Source organism: Schistocerca cancellata, chromosome 1, assembly GCF_023864275.1.
Source record: "Schistocerca cancellata isolate TAMUIC-IGC-003103 chromosome 1, iqSchCanc2.1, whole genome shotgun sequence".
Classification (NCBI taxonomy): Eukaryota; Metazoa; Arthropoda; class Insecta; order Orthoptera; family Acrididae; genus Schistocerca; species Schistocerca cancellata.
This window is the reverse complement of record NC_064626.1, coordinates 1,007,959,103-1,007,985,757: the sequence shown is the minus strand read 5'-3', so window position 1 is coordinate 1,007,985,757 and position 26,655 is coordinate 1,007,959,103. Positions and strand designations below refer to the sequence as shown.

The window sequence follows — 26,655 nt, the reverse complement described above, 5'->3', positions numbered from 1 at the left end:
AATTTTTAAAATGGACGGTTTCGGTTCACGTGAACTGTCCTGATACCTGATTGTATCGGTCACATGAGTAGCTAGTTAGACTTCACAGCAAAATTTACGTGCTGCCTCACAGAATAATAAAAAATAACAACTAAAACATCCACGTCGTCAGTTATTTAACTCGACAAAATTATTTTATTTCTGCAGCTAGTGAAATGGTATTGTCTCTTCATCCTTTTGCGTTCGCTCTGTTATACAGACCTATTGTTCCTCTATTGTTTTCAGATATCAAATACTTTACGATCTCAGACACATGTCAGCTACCCGGATAAAACTTGACAGAAGTATCTGATAAAATGAAAACGTAAAAAATTGCAGAAAAGTGTAGAGGCGGTACTGTAGCGGAACTCGGCTGATTCAAGAGTTTAAATGTCTTTGGTCACCAAACCTTAACTTTTATTTTGTGACCAGCTTCGATTTAGATGATCATCATCAGATGCATTCCTAAACTGGTACATAAAACACAAAAAAATCTTGTAGCTATGGTAGTCAGAATAAAAATACGTGAAAACATAATAAAACTGTGATAGAGATACCCAATAGACGCGTATCATACTAATTTTTACTATTATTTTTAATTTGAAATATATATTTTTATCGTGTTTTTACATGTTTGGTCGCTGCTTATGAGGGTTAGAAGTTTTTTATGTTTTATATCCTGACTCAGGTAGTCAGATATATCTGTTAACGATGATGTAGATCAGAACCAGTAATAAAAAGTGATGAAGTGATGTGTAACTTAGCGACTACGGACTGTTCTAAATTCTGGAATCAGCCTGGTTCTGTGTCAATAATGCCTTTGCACTTTTCTGCTGTCTTTGCTATTTCAGTTGGTTAGGTGGCCCTACTGAGTTTTATTCATGTAGCTGACTCCTATCAGAGACGATACAATATTTTCTATCTTAAAGTTATAAGATAAGTAGGAAAAGGCTTACTTCGGTTCGGACTGTATGATTGATTAAAAAAAACGCACCATACCACTACTCGGAGAAGTAAAATCATTTTGGTTAGTTAAATAAGTCACGTGGCTGTTTTAGTAGTTATTTCTATAAACTATTTCGTACAAGCAAATGGACTGAAAGTTGGATATCGCTATTAGGGAACGGTAACCAGGTTTTCAAATTGGATATTGGTTCGGAATGGCGAGCTGGCGTGCTAAATACAGTGGTGCTGTTACCGGACACTCCCGAGTCACACAGTGTATGACGTTTTACGTACTTCAAAGATGCATGTGGGTTTAGACGCAGATCGTCGTAAGTCAGAGAAATGGATAAATCTGGTTTCGCCTTAATGTGTGTATAGGTTTTGGTAAATTAAGGACGCGTGATAAATTATTTACGAAATTTATCGTACTATCTTACAAATAATTGTGAAATTTCAATATTAGAAAAACTTATATGCATAAATTGAATCTGAACCGTTGCGTGATACATAGGTCACGTCACGGTCTCTAACGGAACGTCTGCGTATTAGGAGAGCGTGGTTCGCCCGGAGATTGGAGACGAGGGCAGTAACAGTGAGACGGGGAATCTGAAACAGTTCCCTCAGGGTGAAGCAGTCAAGGTGGAAACTGGCGGCGAGGCGAGTAATGTGCCGTCAGTTGATAGCTGGTACAAGTTCGGCAGTTAATAGTCGCCGGCTCTGAGCGTAGTAGGAATACCAGGAAGAGACACTCTGGCGGGTTCCTGGGATTCGAAACATTATTACCTAGGTTGAGGCCGGCTGCAAACCTTTGGGAGTAAGGGGCGCGTACCAAAGGAGGCTTCAGTAACCGACCGGAACGGGTGTTGAAGGTCTGTGTCGGCTTCACCGTGTCCTTCCAAGATCGTTGTACGGATATGTCTGGTGAACTTGCAATTTGATTCAACGGACGTGAGTGAGTCCAGCATCGTCAGATGCCATAGCCATAAGTGATATTTCCTATACCGGTACTGTGACTGTTTAGTTCGGTAGTTTTCTGGTTGTTTGTTCTAGGTTCGCGTCCTGTTCCATATGACATTTCAGGTTGTTGATCCCTCTTCTGAGTCTCCGCAGGAAAGTTGTGTGTGCACTCCTATAAAACTACGCAGTTGGTGTCTTTATTTAATGCTCCAATCTGAGTGATATTTGCTGTAAGGTGTCGGATTTGTAGCGGCGCGCATTTATATATCAAGAAGGTTCATTTCATGTGCCACGCCCTGCATGTACTATTTCTGGAGCGAGCAATTTCATCTGTTGTCTCATTGGGTGTTTATACGACAAAGTCTTATTGTGTTCTTTTATTTGTTTATTTGCGTCTGCTGTTACTCAGAGGTTCTTTAGCCAACCGAAGGCGCTAGCTTCGGTTTAGTGCTTTTGCTCCGCGTGTCGTGTATTTACTCACACCTCGCCCACGTGGTGCGAGTTGGGTACAATTTGTGATTGGCTGTCGAACGTCCTGCATGGTAACTGTATTTCGATTTCGGCCGCCTTAGAAGTTTCATTGGTTTGACTCCGTTAACTTATTGAAAAATTATTTACTTTTTTTCCTTGTTGCTCTAATTCTGACACTCGTGCTGCGGCGTTCGGCGTATAGAAGAGACCTAGCCCAATTCCTGTACTAAATTCTATTTTCTCTCTTAATTATGTTATCGTTTGTGTTTCCCTTGGTGGTACTTCCGAGAAATCTGCGTGCTTGACAGAGCAGCCGCTGCTTCCGAAAGGATATTCAAGTCCATGCCCGGCGGAACGGCCAGCCGGTTGCGGTTGGTCCTGCACCATTTAATCTTTCAGAGTCCACTACGTCTTGCCAATGACGGGGTTGTATAGCACGTCGATGTATTTATTTGTGTCTTAACATTCTGTTCCTACTGCAGCTCTCCTTTCAATTTTTCTTTTGTTTCAAGCTTATGTAACTTTTTGAACTGGTAACCGGTTAATATACCAACTGAGTAATTACTAGATTCAAAGACTTAAATGTGGTTATGCGAGTATGGTTCGGCCAACTGAATGGTTATTAAACTCTATTCCTTGTTTACACTGTTGGTTTTTGAACTGGTGAAACTCCAGGAGATTTAAGATCTGTTAAATTCATGAAGATCCTCACTATCTGTATCATTTAGAACGCAATATTTAGCTTCAGTTTTGTCTGGTTATTTCTGTTTGCTATTAATGAATCTGGTACAATTTTATGATTGTAAACTATTCCGTTTCTCAGCAGCGAATACGATTGGCGGTTTTTTCCCTACAGATTTTTAACAACTTGAACTTAGTGTGTTTAGTTAAGATAAACAGAAAGTTCACAACACGAATGAGGTTCAATCCCTCTTTGGCCCCGCCCTTCCTACCACAGAGAGGAGAGTCTGACGCGGGTGTTGTGTACCAGCATCAACAAATAATATGTTACGAAGTTCTATAGAAAATTTGTACTTTAATCACATCTCAGAGAACAACTCCTGTATAGTTAGTACCCTGCTGCAACAATCTGCAGCTCGGATGTTAAATCAAAGATGCTTTCGGAGAAAGATCAGATGTAACAACGCTTGCGTTCCAGTGATGATGAGCACGAAATACGAGGGCTGTTCAATAAAGATTGATCACAATTTTTTTTGACAATATACCTTTACTCATCCTCTTTATTTTGATGGTCCTTCTAAAAGTAGTCTCCCATGAATGCAATGCACTTGTCCCAGCGTTTCTGTCAGTCTTAAAATACATGCTGGAAAGGTCATTCAAATTCGCCTCCGCAGCCTTCACCACTGCTGCTGATGATTGATAATGCCTCCCACGAATGCGTTTCATCACGTTAGGGAACAGCAAAAAATCATATGGGGCTAAATCCAGACTATGGGGAGGGTGAGAGATGCACTTCACGTTGATTTTTGCAAGATAATCAGCAACAACACTGGCAATATGCGGCCGCGCATTATCGTGGTGCAGCATCCAGCCTGCTACACGGTAATGTGGTCTTTTGCGGCAGATGTGGACTTGCGATGTTTTCAGGACATCCCTGCAGTATTGTCCAGTTACTGGTGTGTGTGCAGGTACAACATGCTGATAAACAATTCCATGAATATCAAAGAATGAGATGACCGTAACTTTCCCAGCAGAAGCAACCACTTTTGCTTTTTTAGTGGTTGGTGATGGAAATTTCTGCATTGAACCTTGCTGTTTGCTCTCAGGATCAAAACGATGTAACCAAGTTTCATCAGCAGTGATTACATTTGAAAGATACTCCGGATCTTCCTCTAACATCTACGTTAACGGCATGCAGACCTGCACGTGAATGTAATTTTGTTCGGGAAACAAGTCTTGGAACCCATCGCCCACAAACACGTTTCTTGTGTAATTTTTCTTTCAGCAACGTGTGGGAGGCACCCAATGAAATGTTCAGTATTTGAGAAAGAGATCTGAAGGTAATTCGTCGGTCCTCTCTCACAATGACAGTAGCAGTGTTGATGTTTTCTTACGTTGGAGCCGTAACTGGAGCACCGGGTCCACCTCTCTTTGATTGTCTCTCTTCTTTAAACATTTTAAACCACCATCGAGCTGTGCTGTAGGGAAGAATAGACTCTCCGTAGGCCTCCTGTAACACTGTGTAGGACTCAGTTCACGATTTGTTGAGACGTATGCAGAATTACAAAGCCGCATATTGTTCCCTGAGTTTTACCTCCATTGCAGCGGTAGGCGATACTGTCTTACCTTGCCCGCCTCTCACAGGCGGGAACCAGGAGCCCCAACAATGAAACTACTACGGTGTGTTTGCTGCACATTAAACTAACAGAATATCATAAACGCGAGAAATAATCACCATAAAAGTTATGATCTTTCTTTATTGAACAGCCCTCAAAGATATAATATGAAATAAGTGTCATAGTGGATCACGGAGAGAGTTTCTCCAAGTAACGTCAGTAATAATTTTTTGGCAGTATACTCCCGTTTCGACGAAGTTGCAGTTCCTTCATACCACAACATGAGCTGTGCTCAGTATTTCGCAGACAGAAATTGTCTCAATATTACTGAAAAAGCAATACAAACATAAACTGAGTCTGCAGTTTATTCGAGCTAAACCAAAGTTGAGCGCAGATGACAGGCTATAGGAACGCCACTCTAAGTTTTATCTAGTCCCATTATCGAGTCACGACTCGCAACGGGATACTTTCACATCTTAAGTTTTAACAAGCAAAGGCTTTCCTAATGATGGTAACTCAATCTCCGGTTTCCTTTTGTTTCGTAAATAAAGCTTTGAGCCCCACCATCAGGGGGAGAGAGTCGAGAATAATGGCAACAGCAAAAGAAAGGCTCGTGGCGGAGCAGTATTACCGCAGTCGCGTGTTACGCGAGGCCGGAGAATGCTATTGTTATCAGAAGAATACATGATCCTATCCATTTTATACTACTTCGGTTCTAAGCGGAACGTACATTAAAAGTGCAGTTTGAATACCAATCAAAAACCATTTGTCTGCAGTATCAGCAAATACTTACATTAATGATAGAAATGAAATTTCTAGAGAAGTTCGTTTTCATAAAATACATGTGAAAATATTTGTGGCCCATTCCATGATCTGACATCCAAAACGAGCATTGCATCAAGTCGAGTCGAGAACCTTTTTTTTCTTTTTTTTCATCTAATTCCAACTAAAATGTAGAATCACGGTTGTACATATCACAACCGCAGAAACAAAGTTAATTTCTACATATACAAATATACTCCGTATGCCACTGTGTACATCATAGAAAAGTGTACTCTCCACCATTGTAAGAGAGCTTCCGTCCGTTTCTCAAGTGGACGAAGAACGTATTACACTCACTTCTAAAATAATCCTATGTCCTGCATCTCCAATAATGTTTCCATACATCATCGGAACAGTTCAGATATAAATGCATATGTATATCTCCAGGTCTTGCTATACTACACTTCTAAGAAGTACTCAAGGTGCATTGCTGCTGTATGCTTCTCGTAAGTAGTTAAATCGCCGGTTTCTCACTCGTTTGTGAGAACCGTCATTTTAACGACAAGTCTGTTGTATTCGAGATTCATATGAAGCAATTATTTCTAAGCTTTAGAGTAGCAGTTGACGTACAGGCTACCCTAATATGAGATGTGACCAAAATAGTCGTGTCTGTGTATTTAAATATGGTGTATTCTTAGTGGTACTCCTTTAGTGCAGCCAAAGCTAAATTTCTGGTCCCAAAAACATTATTATAAGATTCAATTAATGAAGAACCGTTTCAAATAGAAGTGAAGATTGCGTCGTCAACTACGTTCGACGGCTTCGATCAGCTGGGAGCTTCAATGTAATTTCGCTCTCAACTGAACTGCCCTTGTGGAGTTAACGTCACGGAAAACGATTACTCGAAATTTAAATAACCGTTGTACAATAGGAAAGCAAACAAATTAAATGACTTATATGTCGTTCGTCTGTCATTCGCTCACCCTTCCAAGGTTATTTTTGTTAACTTTGTTTATCCTTGACGGCAACATACAATTACTCCGTCTCAGGATACAAGCTTGTAGGAAGATTTGTTCTCATTCAGAAAGTAGGTAAAAGAAGTGATTATATAAATACAGCGACAAGCATGGAAACAGAATTGCTTTCTTTTCCCGACTCATTATTGAACACTCTCGTGTTGTCACAGCGAGTCGTGTGGTCCCAACTCAACTGCAGGCAGGCCTTCCCTCAAACAACTTAGTTCGTACGGAGCAGCCTAAAGGCTAGGCGTCGCGATACGGTGAGCAATTCTACAACAGAGATCTCCAGTATAACAGGGACTACGTTACACGTAAGAAATCAGTGGAATAAGTAATGCGCTGTTTCATATCACTGCGCAAAGCGGGACAGAATCCGTCGTGCACTGTTTAACGAGGAGCTCGATTAGAGATCACCTGATGAGGAGCAGTGAGCTGTTCCTCGAAGGAATGAAGGAATCGTCACTGACACTGGTGACACGTTGGTCGGGAAATCAGACAAGCGACGGCGTAAGACATCGACAGGGAACAGTTTCCACGCCGGGAATAGTCGTATTCAACTATTTGCATGGCTCTAAATTGCACACTAGTATAGGTTAGGACTATTTGTACAACGCTCGCGTGAAAGTAGAATGTTTCTGTTACTGAATAACTCAATGTTTTGGGCACAAAAATTTAAAGCTGTTTCAGTAGGTGTACCGTGTGCTGGGAACAATTCTCCTGTTCGCTCAGACATCTCGGCGTCACTTGATAGTGTTTTGTCAAACGTACAAGTCATAGTAGCCCATATATGTTGGCGACGACGGGTAGTTAACAGTTCCTTTTGGGTAGTTCTAGCTCTTAAAGCAGTCATGGCTTCGCCCGAAACTACACTGTTGTACTAGTTAGTCAGTTAGTTGGTTGGTTGAGTGTTCCATTGACCAATCGCACGGTACGGTAGCCGTTATGATGTGGAACGTGTCAAGTGGACAAGAAATGCACATGTGAAACAAAATTTTTTAATATATATATATATATATATATAAAACGGTACATAGTTAAAGATTAATATTTCTATTACTTACCCCATTACCTAGAATGGCACAAAATACATATACTATATTTATAGATTTATTTGTTCCAATTCAAGAATTAATCTATGGTATAGAAGGTGTTGTCAAGGAGATATGATTTCAATTTATTTTGAAGCTATTACTGCTGTCTGACACCTTATTTCATCTGGTAATTTGTCGAAAATTTTTATAGCAGCATATTTTACCCGTTTCTGTGCCAAAAATAGGTTGAAAAAATGATAGTGTAAGTCTTCCTTTTTTCTGGTATTATAATCATGAATATCGCTGTTGTTTTCCAACTGGTCCATGTTGTTGAGAACTAATTTCATTTGTGAGTAGATGTATTGCGAGGTTGTTGTAAGAATACCCAATCTTTTAAATAGATGCCTACAAGATGTGCGACGATGAACCCTAAACATTATTCTAACCACTTTCTTTTGAGCGGTGATTATTTTTAGTATAAATGTTGAGTTACCCAAAAATATTATTCCGTATGACATTAAAGTGTGAAAGTATGCAAAGTATCTTAGCTTACTAGTTTCTATATCCTCAAAATAGACAATTATTCTGCTCGCAAAAGTTGCTGAACCTAGTCGCTTTAGGAGATCCAAAATATGAATTTTCCAATTAAGATCTACTTAGTATGCTCTACCCTGTCTATTGACTTCTGCTGGTGTGTTATACTTATTGTAGGAACTGTACTTTTTGCAGCAGAAAATTGGATGTACTGTGTTTTTTCAAAGTTTAGAGCAAGCCCATTTACAGAAAACCGATTAATGACTTTTCAAAAGACCTTATTTGTATCATTTTCAATTGGACTTTCTTTTAGTGGATTAATAATGATGCTTGTACGATGAGCAAGCAGTAGGGTGTTTCATGTTTCCACCGGCGCGCTTGACAACTGCTGTGTGGTCGTTAGTTCCTGTGGAAGTACTGAAGTACGTCTCCCCACCGCATCCCACACGAGATCGATGGGACTTAAATCGTGGGAACGGGCAGGCGAATCCGTTCACCGTACTAACAGAGCCTTCGTCTGCGCACGTCGATGCGATCGCACATTGTCATCCATAAAAATGAGTTATGGGCCAAATGTACCCCTCAAAAGACACACATATTGCAGGAGTACAGTGTCACAATAACGCTGACCGTTGAAAATAACATGTTCCACACCATAACACCCTGACTACCAAAAATATCATGTTCGACAGTGTTCCTGTCTGCATCACGGTGTCCACATCCCTAGTCACTTGTGGGTACACAACCAAGTCTGGAACATTGTCGAACATCATCGTTTTGATGGTGGGGAGACATAATGTTGTATCGGAGATCTGACGTCCAAATGTCGGAACACGTTACACTCACCAGCCAACGTTACTGTGACACCTTACTTCATCCCCACGTCCGTCTTTCTAGAGGCGATTTCGGCTCTGATTTCATTTTTATTGATCACAATACTTGGCTGCATCGAACTACGGAGCTGGAGGTGCTCATGGAACGCAAGCATATTAGGTGAACTGCTTACAAATGCTGGACGTATACATCTGACTGTTTAGAACATGTTCAGCATATGTAAACAGTTGTGGTATTGTGTACCATGTTTGTATGACGCCACAAGCATCTGTGATCAATATGTATATGATTATAACCTGTTGCACAAAGAGCCTTATTTTTTTAAATATTTTAGCGATGATAAACCTTTTATAACGTGCTGTTTTTATCCATTTGACATCTGGTGCCTGAGGTCAGCGTAAAATGAACATGTTTTACAATAGATTTTAAGACATGAAGATGACAGCATAGTCTGTTGAAACCGGTTGTCTTAAATAAAAGAAAATTATTTGGTAGTGTCTTTTAAATAGTTTTTAACAATTAAACAAATCGCCCTCAGTTTTCGCAAAATGAGAAAATTCTGTTAACTAGGAGATACTGGAGGAGGAAGAATTAATTACAGAATTCAAGAACATTCGTAGCCAGGACAGTCTGTCAACGTAGCCACACTGTAGCGGAAAGTGTCACATTTAAAACGATGTAATAGGAAGAAGATGGGAGGATTATTAAAAGGGATAAAAAAAGTTGTTTAAGACTGCCAGACCATTGACAGCTGCGCTACTAATGCAGAACTGGATACTCACAGTGAATTAATTCTGGTGTATAAAAAGCCAGAACTAATTCCATAGCATCTACTCTCATGGATGGAGGAGTTTACTAACCGGCAGGTCCATGATGGGATTATAGTTAGAGTGACAGCCCCTGGTTATCGTCAGTAGTAACTGTACGAAGAAAGAGGACAGACAGGTAAAACTTACAGATTCCGATGCAGTTATGGATATTTAAATCAAAAGAAGCGACAGTAGTGGACTCAATCCATAGCATCTTGGACTCTCTATATAATCTGGGGCAATGTCGTTACTTTGTATGCATTGATTCGTAGAGAGGGCAATTAAAGGTAGCACCAGAGGATGACCCAAGATGGCGTTTCTGGTCCCATCTGGTCATTATCAGTACTACTGAACGCCTTTTAGATTAAAGAATGTGGTGGAAACTTTCCAGCACCTATTGAACAGCGTATTAGGTGGTTTGAAACCAAAATAGTGCATAATACTCCAGAAAAATATTACATTTTTTTCTAAGGCTATCCAGGAGCACACAGTATGATTAGATGACGTCTTTAGTCGACTATAAGCAGCATGACTAATAGTAATTTTGGTATAGTGTTATTATGATATAATAGGAGTTCGTCATTAGATCCATATTACTGCCCAGAATAGTGTGTTAATGGACTCCCAGCTTGTTCACGTCTTGCAGAAATTTAGGCCACCTGTTATTAAGGAGCCGCGCGGGATTAGCCGAGCGGTCTAAGGCTCTGCAGGCATGGACTGTGCGGCAGATCCCGGCGAAGGTTCGAGTCCTCCCTCGGGCATGGGTGTGTGTTTGTCCTTAGGATAATTTAGGTTAAGTAGTGTGTAAGCTTAAGGACTGATGACCTTAGCAGTTAAGTCCCATAAGATTTCACACACATTTGAACATTTTTCATTATTAAGGAAGAGCTGCAGTCTTGTCTTGAGATATTTAATTATCGCAGGGAATTCGTGCCACAATTTGCAGAAAAAACAAGAACCATAACACATTTAGCAAAAAAGGAGGTCAAGTTTCGACGACCTCCAGTAGGTGAAGAAACCTTAGTGCAAGTAAAGGATTTAATGGTTATTGATCCTTTCTCCATTTTCCTGGATTATAAGAAACATTTCATATTGTCATGTGATGTGAGTAATCATGCTGTGGTGGTTGGTCTGGCGCCGGGAATTGTTAGAGGAGGTGATCCGCTAGCTTATGCTTTTATACAGTTAAATGATGCAGAGACAAATTACTCGACTGCTGGAAAAGAGATGCTCAATTTGATCTGTGGAATCAGTTTTTTCCAATGTTACTCAAATAGTCGACATTTCAAAGTTATAAAGATCATCCTGCATTGAAATGGTTTCTGGGCCTTAAGGATCCAAACACCCACCCAGCCGTTTGACTCAGTAGGCTTAACATTTTTGAAGTCATATATCATCCTGGGAAGACTAATGCTAATTCAGATGGGTTGTGTCCTAAGATATGCACTGCTGAATGGATTGCAATATTTGCAGATGACTGGTGAAAGGCTCAGACTGTAGACTCAGACTGTCAGCAATTCACGATGCAAGTGCAGTTCAGTGCTGACAACTGGGTATTAGAAAAAACAAAGAAGGTGGAGTCAGCACATACTAATGCTGACAAGTGTTGAGAAGAGCTCATGACTTTATCTTGGCTGGGTATGGAAGCTGTTAAGATAAAGAACATTACATTCCAGAGAATTTTTGGTGGAGAATGCAGAAACAGAACGTGGTGTAGGATGTAAAAAATTTCATACTATTTGCATAATGAGTTGAATTGAATCGTCAGCAGATTCCATTCCAAAGGTTACTTGAGGCCATCAGACCATTCTAAATTATTGGTACGGATGCTGTTAGTCCCTTTGCATAGATATGGACAGCGAATTGGCAAGTGTTGACTATAACTGACCATTTTCTGTAATTTTTATCCATGGTTGCTAAGCCAAATTAGCAAGTGTAAACGGTAGCTCAGAAATGGTTAACCACAGGTTATTAAAATTTGGGACATCAGAGCTGTAATAACAGGTCAGGGTGCTAATTTTATATCCAAACTGATGAACTTGTACAGGGATGGACTCTTTTTCAGTATTAGATCTTGTAGTCATCATCTATATCTGCTATCACCAAAGACGCCTCAATAGCACAGGGGCACAGGTTGCTCATTAGTTGCACCACTTGAGGTATTTCTGGACTCACCTTCCGGTTTTCCACCACCTTTTCTCGTACCCCAGTGCAGAACACCACCTATTTGCTATTGTACTTACCGAACTTTAGCTTCAAAATTTTGCCCCAAAGGAACATAACCCATGTGAACGACAACATAGACACAACCCTTCTGGCCACCCTGGACCAGATACTGGTTAACCAGAATAGCTGTGTATCATTGGAACATGTATTCGTACATATGAAGTAATGTGAGTGATACCGAACATCAACATTGGTGCATCTCAGTAGAAACTAATGCGTCTAGTACATTCGCCAACTTGGCTGCAGTAGGCATTTCTTATATCTACCGCAGTTGTAGAATCCCCTAGATCGATTCCATCTTCCTTTGACCTGCAGGTCTACGATAACAGTGAAGGAAAGGCTAAGCCTTGAAAAATTGGAGTGAGGCAGAGCAGAGGACAAGAACCAGGAACTCAGTGTTTCAGCCCATGTATATTCAATGGTGTAAATAGCGTAAATACCAACAGAGGAATTAAGGGTATAGGCATACAGCACATAACCTAGGATTTGTTCTAGAATTTCTACTCCAGGTATGGTTTGACTGGGAATCGAAAAGTGTAAACTGCATAGGTAACAGAGCCTCTGTTTCAGTCAGACATTATGCAATCAGAAATTTGGTAAGCCGATTTATTCTAAGAGGGGAGGCAGTGAAAGCACAAGCTGGGGCCCAGTGCCGAAACCTACCACTTGTAGACATCAGATGACTCGAGCATTTACGCTATTCAAGCGGCTCCGCAACAACGAGGCGGGCGCTGGGGCCAATAGTCAAAGTTTCGTGATGTTGCGACGACACTTGGCAGTACGCGTACGCGACGTCAGCCGCGACAAGATCTGCCTTGGCGTATATAGAAGCGGACAACTGCATAAGTGTGGATATGTCGCCAAAGACGGACTTCGAATTGGCTTCCGTTGTGTGTTGGCTTTTGCTGCGAGGCTGCTAACGTTCGTCCACCATTTCGACTGGACATACAGCCGGAAGTCCCGCTGTAGCGTGGGTGGACCGCGGGTCGAGCTAACGTCTTCTCAGAACCGAACCTCCGGGGCTACTAACAACAGCTGCGGCCCTCCAACTAAAACTTCGGAACTCGGTCCCTGGCAGCTGTTCGACGCTGGAATGAGTACTGGAACATGCCGGTGCCAGTTAAGAGAACAGAGGGCCGCCTCCGGAGACAGCAGGGGGCGAACGACGCACAGAGGGCACGGTCACTAGCGAGCCGTATTGACACAATCGCTGACAATGGCACACCATCGTCAGCCCCTCGCGGCCTGTGTTCGTCGACTTCCGCCACCCTACTCTGAGAATGTTCAACATCTACATTTACATAGACACTCCTCAATCCACCGTACGCCGCGTGGCGAAGGGTACCCTGTACCACTACTAATCATCACCTTTCCTGTGCCACTCGCCAATAGAGCGAGAGAAAAGCGACTGCTTATATCCCTCCTTATGAGCCCTAATTTCCCGTATTTTATCTTCGTGGGCCTTACGCGCAATGTTTGTTGGCGTCGATAGAATCGTTCGGCAGTCAGCTGGTTCTCTAAATCTTCTCAACAGTGTTTCTCGGAAAGAACGTCGCCTTCCCTCTAGGGATTCCCATTTGAATTCCCGAAGCATACCCAAACACCTACGTGTTGTTAAAACTTTTTTTGTTTTTGAGTCATCGGTTTTCTGACTGGTTTGAGGCGACACGCCACGAATTCCTCTCCTGTGCCAACCTCTTCATCTCAGAGTAGCACTTACAACCTACGTTCTCAAACCTATCGGTAACAAATCTAGCAGCAGCAGCCCGCTTCTGAATTGCTTCAATGTCTTCCTTCAATCCTCCTGGTAGGATCCCAAACACTCGAGTAGACTCAAGAATAGGCCCCACCAACGTCCTACATGTGGTCTACTTTACAGATGAACCACTATTTACTACAGTTCTCCCAATAAACTGTGTCGACCCATTCGCCTTCCCTATCGCAGTTGTCACATGCTCGTTCCACCTCTTATCGCTTTGCAACGTTATGCCCAGATATTTAAACGATTAGACTGTGTCAAGCATGACACTAGTATTACTGTATCCGAACATTACAGGTTCATTCTTCCTACTCATCCGCATTAACTTACATTTTTTCCTCATTTAGGGCCAGCTGCCATTCATCACACCAACTGGAACTATTGTCTAACTCGTCTTGTATCTTCCAATAGTCACTCAATTTTGACAGCTTACCATACACCACTACATCATCAGCAAACAGCAGCAGATTTCTGCCCACCCTACCCACCAGATCATTTTTAGAAAATATATGTGGATGGTGAGAAAATATGCAGTTGAATCTAAATAACGAAAAGTGTGAGGTCATCCACATGAGTGCTAAAAGGAATTCGTAAAACTTCGGTTACATGATAAATCAGTCAAATGTAAAGGCCATAAATTCAGATTAATGCCTATGAATTGCAATTATAAACAACTGAAATTGGAAGGAACGCTTAGAAAATGTTATGGATAAGGCTAACAAGACTGCGTTTTATTGGCAGGACACTTAGGAAATATAACAGATCCACTAAGGAGACTGCGTACACTAAGCTTGTCCGTCCTCTTTTAGAATACTGCTGCGTGATGTGGGATCCTTAACAGCTAGAACTGATGGAGTACATCGAAAAAGTTCAAAGAAGGGCAGCACGTTTTGTATTATCGCGAAATATGGGAGAGAGTGTCACTGAAATGATACAGGATTTGGGCTGGACATCATTAAAAGAAAGGAGTTTTTCGTTGCGACGGAATCTTCTCACGAAATTCCTATCATTAACTTTCTCCTCCGAATGCAAAAATATTTTTTTGACACCAACCTACATAGGGAGGAACTATCACCATTATAAAATAAGGGAAATCAGAGCTTGTACTGAAAGATGTAGGTGTTCGTTCTTTCCGCGCACCATATGGGATTGGAATAATAAAATGGTTCAAATGGCTCTAAGCACTATAGGACTTAACATCTGAGGTCATCAGTCCCCTAGACTTAGAACTACTTAAACCTAACTAACCTAAGGACAGCACACACATCCATGCCCGAGGCAGGATTCGAACCTGCGACGGTAGCAGCAGCGCTGTCCCGGACTGAAGCGCTTAGAACCACTCGAAGCGGATGCAGAAGCGGGACTGGAATAATAGAGAATTGTGAAGGTGATTCGATGAACCCTCTGCCAGGCACTTAAATGTGACTTGTAGACTGTCCATGTAGATATAGATGCAGGTATATAGAGAACAACAGCGGTCCTATCAAACTTTCCTGTGGTATTCCTGACTATAGCCTTATCTCCGATGAACACTCGCCGTCCAGGACAACATACTGGTTCTATTACTTAAGAGTCTTCGAGCCACTCACATATCTGTGTACGTAATCCATGTGCTCGTACCTTCGTCAGCAGAGTGCAATGGGGCACCGTGTCAAATGTTTTCCGGAAACCTAGAAATATCGAATCTGCCCGTTGCTCTTCATCCATAGTTCGTAGTTGTCACGACTGGCTATCTTCATGTTCTGCAATTTCTCTTCACCTCCACCAGAGAACCACTAGCTCCCACTCACGCACCGTTTGCAACTGGCTTCACAAGTGGCCGCATTATCTTGTATACCTTTACATAAGTTTTGAGGGAGGGTCGTGAGATAGGTGTGCATATTTAGCATAATTATAGGCCTATATCACTGCCGTCAGCCTGGTGTTCAATTGTGGAACATGTTTTATGGTCACACTTAATATTTTTGGAGAATGAAGACGTCCCGCTGTTTATATTGCCAGGGATCTTAGCGAAACACAGCTGGCTCAGTTCGTTCTTAACGACCAGGGCGCCATAGTGTAAGGTGCGCAGGATGCTGTGTTCGTCGATTTCCAGAAGGCATCCGATACAAAATTCAAGTTATTAAGTATCGTGCGATATTTGTGCTTGGATTTAGGACTTCCTTGCTGGTATAGATCAACACGTCGTTCTCAAGGAATCAAATAGGATTGATATGAAAGGAAAATTCGAATGTTATTGGGGAATACAGCTTATGTAAATGATCTAGTGGGTAACGCTGGATATTTCGTGACTCGATCCGCGGGCGATGCTGTTGTCCGTGGGCTGATTTAAAATCTCAAAGGCTGTAGCGAATCACAGAAAGACTTTTAAAGGTCAGGGGTTGGCAGTTGACCCTGAACGTACTTAAATCTAATGCGCTTCTCATAAACAGGCGAAGAGGTTCACCACTCTTCGAATACGCTATTGGTAACTGCCGTAAAATGCCTCGGATTGACCACACGGAGTGATCCCTAGTGGAATGAACGGAAGAAATCTAACGGTAGGAAAGGCAGATGATGAACTGAGTATCATTGGGATAATACTAAGGAAATATAATTCAACGATTAAATATGACTTACAAAACATTTGTTTTAAAAGTTCTTGAGTACTGTTAATCAGTCTGGAACTCTTGCCAAGTAGGATTAAGCGAAGAAAACGGGAAAAGTGGGACGTTTCGTTACAAAAATGGTTAAAATGGCTCTGAGCACTAAGGGACTTAACATCTGAGGTCATCAGTCCCCTAAAACTTAGAACTACTTAAACCTAACTAACATAAGGACGTCACACACATCCATGCCCGAGGCAGGATTGGAACCTGCGAGCGTAGCGGTGGCGCGGTTCCAGACTGAAGCGCCTAGAACCGCTCTGTCACAACATCCGGTACGTTTTGTCACGGAATCATATAATAACTGCGAGAGTGTTACGGAGACGCTCAACCACCTCACGTGGCAGATGGTTCAAGAGGCGTTGTTCAGCACGTTAATTACTACCGAAATTCCCAGACAGTAATTTCCGGAGAAAGTCGAACAACGTATTACTTCCTTCCATAAAAATCTCGTGAAACGACACGACGAGAAAAATCGAGAATTTAGAGCATGTATGGAGCGTGGCTGAAATTCATTCTTCTCACACGCCATTCATGAATAGGACAGATAAGGTGCAAAGTATTGTGGTACCGGAAGTACGTGCCTTCACACACCGTAACTTGAATTGCTAGGTACGGTTGTAGATGTGATATAGTCTTTGCATATGTCTTCCCAGTTCGAACAACACTGTAGGACTGGAAATTGAACTTCATAAAATGTAAGAAAATGACGAGGAACAACTCACCGATAATTAGTATAACGCCATCAAAATGCGATGACCGCTCCAAATATTGGAACAAATGATTTGTCATTATCTTGCTTTCTTCAAAGCAATTTGAGTGGTGCATACTGTCTTTGTTCCAAGCAACAAATGAGATGACTGAAAACATATTACAACATACCGAGTATACTTCATCTCGTATCTTAATTGTTTAGGCCTGTGCTTTGGAGGATCACTTACCGACAACCTGGAGGTATCCCTGGCGGCTGCGCATCGGGTCGGTGTTGACTTGGCACATGTACCAGCCGCGGTCCGTCTCGTGCACGTTCTTAATGTGCAGGTACCAGGAGCGGTGGTCGTTGTACGACAGCGAGATGCGCGGGTTCTGCGTGATCACGTTGTGGTGGATCGACAGGATGGTCTGCGTATCGACACGCACCCAGGCCACCTGAAACACCGAGAATCGATGTGCATCTGAAACTCCAGCATGTAGCACTGATAACAATCGCTAGTGGTAATGATGGATACAGGCGACAAACCAAAATATGTTTTAGTAGTAGTACTGCTTTGGTATGCGTGTAACACAAAATGGGCTATTCCAAGGGTAGCGTCGTTTTGCCATGGGCGGCCCACCGCCAAAAATTCAGCATACTTGCGGTGTTATAAACGTTTTGATTTGATAAGCTCTTGGTCTCCAGTGACCTTACGATAGCATTTTAGTGAGAGACGGAAGAGTGACTTAATCATTCCACTCGCAATGCAACTTGAAACCACTCAATTTCTAGATGGCAAAGAGCATAACCCTGTTACACGAAGTGAAGTGAAAATAGAGGAACATTATTATATATCGTACTTTCTGAAAGTTCCCGCAGTTCCGGATAATGTTAGCTTTCGAACGTATCCTGGTACGTGGTAACTGTTAAGTTTTTTTTCCGAAAAAAAAACTGTTACTCTTTCCTCGGGAAAGTGGCTCAAAACACATGAAGTTTAAGAGGGTATATCTCCTGCTCAAGTATGGTATGTGATTGCTGTGTTTCCCATATTCTTACGTTATGGTGGTTCCCTTTCCCATTTACAAGTATCATGATCATTTGAGGCGGTCAAAGTACAAGTGGTGCAAGGCCATAAAAATTTTGTTTGGAGACCAGGGGCATAGTACAGTCTCCATTACGGGATCTTTTCCGGAGACTAGTAAATAAAGTCCCTAATTGAGCATTGTGGTGCCAAATGACTGCACTTCACTTGACAACTAAAACAGCTGTTTATTATTTCAAATTACAAGTGAAGCATGTTGACACTGCATGCTCTGTTTCAACGTTTTGTAGTTCTGTTGCACCGAATAACCATTACTGTGGACAGAGACGACTGTTCAGACGAAAATGGAGATAAGCTAATGTAATTCAAAACGTACTGTGAAACGTAGTTTTTTATCATTTGTACCACTTGTATACTGGTTTAACAAAAGCGTAACCTGTTTCATAACCGCTAATGCTGTATAATATACTGGTTTGTCTCGAATTTTGCTTTCGTAATAGCTATTGTCATTGTGTTATTTGTTATAAGGCTATGAGAGGGAATCGTAGAGAATAGTCACTCACTCTTAAAGGAGAGAGAAAGAAAACGTACACGAAGTGTGAAGACCGGAAAGACCAACAAAAGGAAAACTCTCTGAAATACTGTACAAGATTATATAAGCAGAAAGGAAAAGTTTTTCCACCAGAATCTGCACATGTCGATTAAAGTGCTCTGTAAGAATAACGAAGGCCAGTCTAGGAAATTGTTTGATTCTTCTGGAATCTAGGTGAATATTCACAGCAAGAGTCTTTGGAAAACAGTGCCATCATTTTGTGTGCAAAGGAGACGGCCGCAAAATGATTCTGGAAATCAGAAATCGACGTCATTTAAGTACTTCCTATATGCTGAATAATCAAAGCGTCCAAGAGAAGCTGCTCAGGCTAGGGAAAATTTGAAATTAAACGCAGAAAATATTTCTTAACACATTTCAGATATCCGAAGAACGACTGTACCATTATATATCAAAGCCGAACGTTTGGGCTGCAGTTGACTCCCCCGACAAGAAGACCACAGCCGATAAAATTTATGACACGGGTAATATGGAACATATAAAATCATTTCCACCCTATCACACACGAAACAAAAATCCTGAAAGAAAATACGTATGGCCAGATCGTCTAATTGCAAAATGTGTAATATGTACATCCAAAAATGAGATGAAGAACATAAGACACCAGTAAAAGAGAAATTAGCAAGTCTTTTCAACAAAATTTAATCTCCATTTCAAGCCACCATCAAAAGACATGTAATTAACACGAACATCTCAGTGGAACAGAATGAAGCTACATGGAGGAAAGAGACGTGCACCTAAGGAAAGCTGCTCAGGCTACGGAAAATTTGAAATCAGTTGCAGCAAATATTTCACATAACTTGTATGTACTGACATTTGATCTGCAGAAGGCACTCCCATTTCCAGGACTATTCACATCGGTAGCGTGGTACAAGAGGAATCTGTGTATGTACAACTTCGGAATACATTCATTTAATGAAATGAATGTTTTTATGTACATGTGGGATGAAACGGAAGGAGAAAGAAGACCACAAGACCTTTCAACGTTCCTAGTGAAGCATGTCAAGGAACATTCGAAACATTGTAAGCATGTAATTTTATATTGCAACAGCTTCACAAGACATAGTCGGAAGATAGAAATGGCACTTACTTTGAAAGAACTATAACAAGAACCTGATGTTGAAACAGAAATCACGGACCATAAATTACTTTTGTCAATGCATTTGTACATACCAAACGATTCCGACTTCGGCTTGACATAAGACAAGTGTGGGAAAGAAACCCATTTTTATTCGCCAAATGAGTGGCTACCATTGTGAAAGAATCCTAGAAGAGAAATCCGTTCAAACTATTTCACATGATGTATACTGACTTTTTATCCACAAAGAAATTGGAAGCATCCACAGTAAACCGGAAGAAAACTGTTGACGGTCACAAATTGAAATAGCTAGGCAACCATTGGTTGAGGTACGGGATATCTGTATTCACTAAAATACAAAAAATAGCCTCCATAGTGACATGTAATTCCATGAATTAATTTGGCAAAGAAAAGGAAAAGGAAAACCAGAACGTCAGCTACCAGAACAAGACAGTCTCCACAAACAGCGACGTGCACTTACGTGTGCAAAGACGAAGGATATATTGGATTTCTACATCTACATCTACATTTATACTCCGCAAGCCACCCAACGGTGTGTGGCGGAGGGCACGTTACGTGCCACTGTCATTACCTCCCTTTCCTGTTCCACTCGCGTATGGTTCGCGGGAAGAACCTTTTATGCCTTGTATTAAGCACCGTTTCTTCAAACATACTCCTTGCATTAGTTGTAGGATTGAAGAGAAATTATCTTTAAAAATGAACAGAACGACGTGAAATAATAATCATTAATATATAATACAGCCTTGTATATACTTTTCCATGTGTCCAAATTGTGTATTTAATTCGGAATGTTTGTTCTGCTTTATAGAATTTGCCGAGATCACACAGACTGTCAGTAGCGCTATATAATCTGAAACTTTAACTCTCGCCGGCCGGAGTGGCCATTCGGTTCTAAGCGCTACAGTCTGGAGCCGAGCGACCGCTACGGTCGCAGGTTCGAATCCTGCCTCGGTCATGGATGTGTGTGATGTCCTTCGGTTAGTTAGGCTCAATTAGTTTAAAGTTCTATGCGACTGATGACCTCAGAAGTTAAGTCGCATAGTGCTCAGAGCCATTTCTTTAACTCTACAAATATTTTCAATTACAGTATGCACTTTAGGTCGCAGTTACAATAGGTAAAGAGCAATTCAAGGTGACAGTGACCAATATGTTTCTCGATTCGGAAAGTAGATTCATTGACAAAAGTCAGTCTGAATGACAGTTAGACGTAATGGACTATCGTAATGGTCACGGTTATTGTATATCACACTGCTGTATACCAATTATGCAGTTAACAAGTACTTTAAAAGCCGCGTGGGATTGGCCGAGCGGTCTAAGGCTCTACAGTCATGGATCGTGCGGCTAGTCCCGACGGAGGTTCGAGTCCTCCCTCGGGCATGGGTGTGTGTGTTTGTCCTTAGGATAATTTAGGTTAAGTAGTGTGTAAGCTTAGGGACTGATGACCTTAGCAGTTAAGTCCCATAAGATTTCAAACACATTTTGAACATTTTTTAGTACTTTAAAACGAAAACTAATGTTATTTGTAATAAGATAATACGAAAAGAGAGTCCCTTATTCCTTATTCGTGATAAGTTAGATCATGTAGCTACGAAGCTGGGCGTCCATGATGTCATTTCGATTTTTTTTTTTTTTTGTGTCATCTGTCTTCAGACGGGTTTGATGCGGAACGCCAGGAATTCCTCTCCAGTGTCAAACTCTTCATCTCAGAGCAGTACTTGCAACCTACGTCCTCAATAATTTGCTGGCTGTATTCCAATCTCTGTCTTCCTCTACTGTCTTTACCTTCGATAGCTCTCTCTAGTACAGTGGAAGTTATTCCCTGGTGTCTTAACAGCTGTCCTATCATCTTGTCCCTTCTCCTTGTCAGTGTGTTCCTTCCCTCTCAGACTTTATGCAAGACCTCCTCATTTCTTACATTATCAGTCCACATAATTTTCAACATTCTGCTCTAGCACCACATCTCAAATGCTTTGATTCTCTTCTTTTCCGGTTTTGCAAGAGTCCATTTTTCACTACCCGAAACACAGATTTTTCATAAATTTCTTCCTCAAATGTTGATAGTAGCAGACTACTCTTGGCCAGGAATGGCCTTTTTCCAGTGATAGTCTGCTTTTGATGTTCACTTTGCTCTCTCCGTCATTGGTTATTTTGCTGCATAGGTAGTAGAATCAGTTAACTTCATCTACTTCCTGACCATCAATTCTTATGTTAAGTTTCGCTCTGTTCTCATTTATGCTACCTCTTATTACTTTTGTCTTTCTTCGATTTATTCCCAGTCCATATTCTTTACTCATTACAATGCTGATTCTATTCAGGAGATCAAAATTCTTCTTCACATTCACTCAGGATGGCAATGTCATCAGCGAATCATATCACTGATATCCTTCCACCTTGAATTTTAATTCCACTCCTGAACCTTTCTTTTATTTTCCTCGTAGCATCTTCGGTGTAGAGTTGAATCACTTTGTCTTACACCATTTTTGATCAGAGCACTTCGTTCTCGGTCGTCGATTCTTATTATTCCCTTTTGGCTCTTGTACATATTGTGTATTATCCGGCTCTCCCTGTAGCTTACCCCTATTTCTCTCAGAATTTCGAACATCTAGCTACGTTTGACATAGTCGAACGTTTTCTCCAGGTCGACAAATCCTATGAACGTGTCTTTATTTTTCTTTAGTTTTGTTTCCAATATCTACAGTCTGGAACCGCGCGACCGCTACGGTCACAGGTTAGAATCCTGCATCGGGCATGGATGTGTGTGATGTCCTTAGGTTAGTTAGTTTTAAGTAGTTCTAAGTTCTAGGGGACTAATGACCTCCGAAGTTAAGTCCCATAGTGCTCAGAGCCATTTGAACCATTTTTTTGTTTCCATTATCAACTGCTACGTCAGAATTGCCTCTCTGGTACCTTTACCTATCCTAAAGCCAAACTGATCGTCATCTGTCACAACCTCAATTCTCTTTGCTGTTCTTCTGTACATTATTCTTGTGAGCAACTGGGATGCATGAGCTGTTAAGCTGACTGCGCAGTAATTATCGCACATGTCAGCCATTGCCGTCTTGGGAATTGTGTGTGTGATATTCTTCTGAAAGTAAAATTGTATATCGCCAGACATATATTCCACACACCAACGTAAATTGTCGTTTTGTTGCAGCTTCCCCCAAATGATTTTAGACATTATGATGGAATGTTATCTAACCTTTCTGCCTTATTTGCTCTTAAGTCCTCCAAAACTCTCTTAAATTCTGATTCTCATACTGCATCCCCTATGTCTTCTAAATGGACTCTATCTTCTATCACATCAGACAAATTTTCCCCGTCGTAGATGCGTTCAGTGTACTCTTTCCACACACCTGCTCCCTCCTCTGCATTTAACAATGCAACTCCAGTTGCACTCTTAATGTTACCACCCTTGCTTTTAATGACACCAAAGATTATGACTTTTCTATATGCTGAGTCAGTCCTACCGACAATCATTTCCTTTTCGGTTTATTCACATTTATCATGCAGTCACTTCATCTTAGCTTCCCTGCACTTCAATTTATTTCATTCCTCAGTCACTTGTATTCCTGTATTCCTGAATTTCTCTGAACATCTTTGTACGTTCACCTTTCATCGATTAACTAAAGTATTTCTTGTGTTACCCATAGATCCTTCTCAGTTACCTTTTTTTGTACCCATGTTTTCGTTTCAAACTTCTGTGGTAGCCCTTTTTAGAGACGTCCATTCCTCTTCAATTGTACTGTCTACTGAGCTAATCCTTATTACTGTGTCTATAGCCTTAGAGAACTTCAAGCGTGTCTCCTCATTCCTTAGTACTTCTTTGCGTGTTGATTCTTCCAGGCCAGTCTCTTAAACTTCAGCCAACTCTTCATCACTATTATGTTGTGATCTGAGTCTATATGTGCTCCTGAATACGTCTTGGAATCTAATATCTGATTTCGGAAATTTTGTCTGACCATGATGTCATCTAACTGAAATCTTCTCGTATCACCCGGCCTTTTCCAAGTATACCTTCTCCTCTTGTGATTATTACAGAACTCAATTAGTCTTTCTGCTCTCTCAATCCTTCTCTCAAGCCCATACTCTCCAGTAACCCATTCTTCCTCCTTCCCCTAAAACAGCATTCCAGTCCCTCCTGACTATTAGATATTATACGTGTTCAATATCCACTTATACTTTATGTTTCTCTTCAGCCTGTGACGTTCGCATGTATACTTGAACCAGCTTTATCGGTGTTGGTTTGCTGTTGATTCTGACGAGAACAAACCTGTCACTGAACTGCTCACAGTAACACACTCTCTTCTCTACCTTCGTATTCGTAACGAACTCTACTCCCGTTTTACCATTTTCTGCTGCTGTTGATGTTACCCTATAATAATCTGACCAGAAATACCTGTCTTCTTTCCATTTCACTCCGTGACTCCCACTATATCTAGATTGAGCCTCGAAATTTCCCTTTCAGACTTTCTATCGTTCCTACCACATTTCAACATGTAACATTCTACGCGCCGACTCGTAGAACGTTATTCTTTCATTGGTTATTCAGTCTTTTTCTCATGATTATCTCCCCTTTGGCAGTCCCCTACCTGAGATCCGAATGGGGGACTACATCGCGATATTTTGCTAGTTGAGAATTCAGCATGAAATTTTTTCAATTACATACCTCATGTCCTGTGGAAACACATCATGTGTCTTTAATGCGGTGGTTTCCATTGCCTTCTGCATCTTCATGCTGTTGATTGTTGCTGATTCTTCCTTCTTTAGGAGCAGTTTTCCACTTCAAGAGCAAGGAAGTTCCCTGAACCTGTGTCCGTTCCCCCACCCACTTTAAGAAAGCCGTTGGGACAATGTGAGTGACTCCTTATGCCGCAATTCTTCAGCCGCTAAAATCTTCGGCCAACAATACTGGTAAATAATCCAAGTTTAAGTACTGGCGCTGTTCGAACGCGAGACTGAGGACTTTTTCATTACGAATCATAGACGCTCCCCCGAGATCACCGATTCAGCCTTTGACGCCAGAATCTTGAAAGCCTGTTTTATATTAAAATTATCCACAAATAGTAAGCTTCAGAGCAAAGTCGGTATGGAATGTCAGAATCGGGTTAAAAAAATCGATATAATGATATCTCATTCATTCCTGTACGATTAGTGTGTGTTGTGAAAAAGGCATTTTGGCATGAGAAATAATGTATATGATAAATGATCTAGTGAATAACGTCCAAAGTTCCATTTGCCAAGAGTAGCAACACTAAAAACTTGTAGCGAAATGCCATAAGAACTGCAAGGATCGACTCTCGGCGCAAAGATTGGCAGTCGGCAAATGTAACGTAAGGCGCATAAATAGGTAAGAAGATCCATAACTGTATGACTAAACAGCAGTAGAACAACCAACGGAAGCTGTCAGATCCACAAAATGTATGGCCTTTGCAGTTACGGCTGATGAATATAGAAGATCAAATGAACTGGAGTCGGTTTCGTCACAGGTGCATTAATACGCAAGAAACAGTTGGAAAGATACTCACACAACTCTAGTGGCAGACTTCGGAAGACAAGCGTGGTGCATTACGACGTAATTTACTGTTGAAATAGCGTACGTTCATAGAAAAGACACGAGATAGCCTATATAGCTTTCTCCTACGTGCATCCCACACTTCCAGCTCACAAGGAGGCTTACCAAGAACCGTTCAACCCGCTTACCATCCCTGACAGGCTGTAAATGATACACCATAACGCTCCTTGCGGGGTGTACATGTAGAAACACTCTACACCACAGAATATCCGATTAATGGAAGGTAATACACACGGTCGACATTAAAGGTGCAAAGACGATACTAGGGGCCTTCGATAAGTATGCAGCACTTGATTTTTTTTTTTTTTCGGAAAGCAGGCTGACGTTATTCACGATTCCGAAGCGACAGCCTTTCGCCACTTCACTGAAATGGTTGAAATGGCTCTAAGAACTGTGGGACTTAACATCTCAGGTCATCAGTCCCTTAGACTTAGATCTACTTAAACCTATCTAACCTAAGGACATGACACACATCCATGCCCAAGGCAGGATTCGAACCTGCGACCGAAGCAGCAGCGCGGTTCCGGACTGAAGCGCCTAGAACCGCTCGGCCACAGAGGCAGGCCCACTTCACTGACAGAGCCTCTGTGCCCGTATGGTGCCATTCTAATGGTCAATGTCGGTGTCAATGTCTTGCTGCTCCAATAACCTCCCCATCATCCTCGAACTGGTTCCCGCGGATTACATTTTTCATTCTCCCAAATACACTACTGGCCATTAAAATTGCTACACGACGTAGATGACGTGCTACAGACGCGAAATTTAACTGACAGGATTAGATTTTCAAAGCATTCACACAAGGTTGGCGCCGGTGGCGCTGACATGAGGAAAGTTTCCAACAGATTTCTCATACACAAACAGCAGTTGACCAGCATTTCCTGGTGAAACGTTGTTGTGAAGCCTCGTGTAAGGAGTAGAAATGCGTACCATCACGTGTCCGACTTTGATTAAGGTCAGATTGTAGACTATAGCGATTGCGGTTTATCGTATCGCGACATTGCTCCTCGCATTGGTCGATATTCAATGATTGTTAGCAGAATATGGAATCGGGGGCTTCAGGAGGGTAATACGGAACGCCGTGCTGCATCCCAACCTCCTCGTACCACTAGCAGTTGAGATGACAGGCTTCTTATCCGCATCGCTGTAACGGATCGTGCAACCACGTCTCGATCCCTGAGTGATCAGATGAGGACGTTTGCAAGACAACAGCCGGCCGTGGTGGCCGAGCGGTTCTAGGCGCTACAGTATGGAACCGTGCGACCGCTACGGTCGCAGGTTCGAATCCAGCCTCGGGCATGGATGTGAGTGATGTCCTTATGTTAGTAAGGTTT

The 26,655-nt window shown here is 41.6% G+C and overlaps 1 protein-coding gene across 2 annotated transcripts in view; it reads right to left on the bottom strand.

Moving 5' to 3' along the window:
• LOC126089044 (lachesin-like) overlaps window positions 1-26,655 on the bottom strand; it is a 1,131,845-nt gene that overhangs the window by 488,302 nt on the left and 616,888 nt on the right. For both annotated transcript variants that reach the window (XM_049906881.1, XM_049906882.1), the window contains exon 5: window positions 17,249-17,456. In XM_049906881.1, the coding sequence (XP_049762838.1) occupies window positions 17,249-17,456 (208 nt within the window). The remainder of the gene's footprint in view (window positions 1-17,248; window positions 17,457-26,655) is intronic.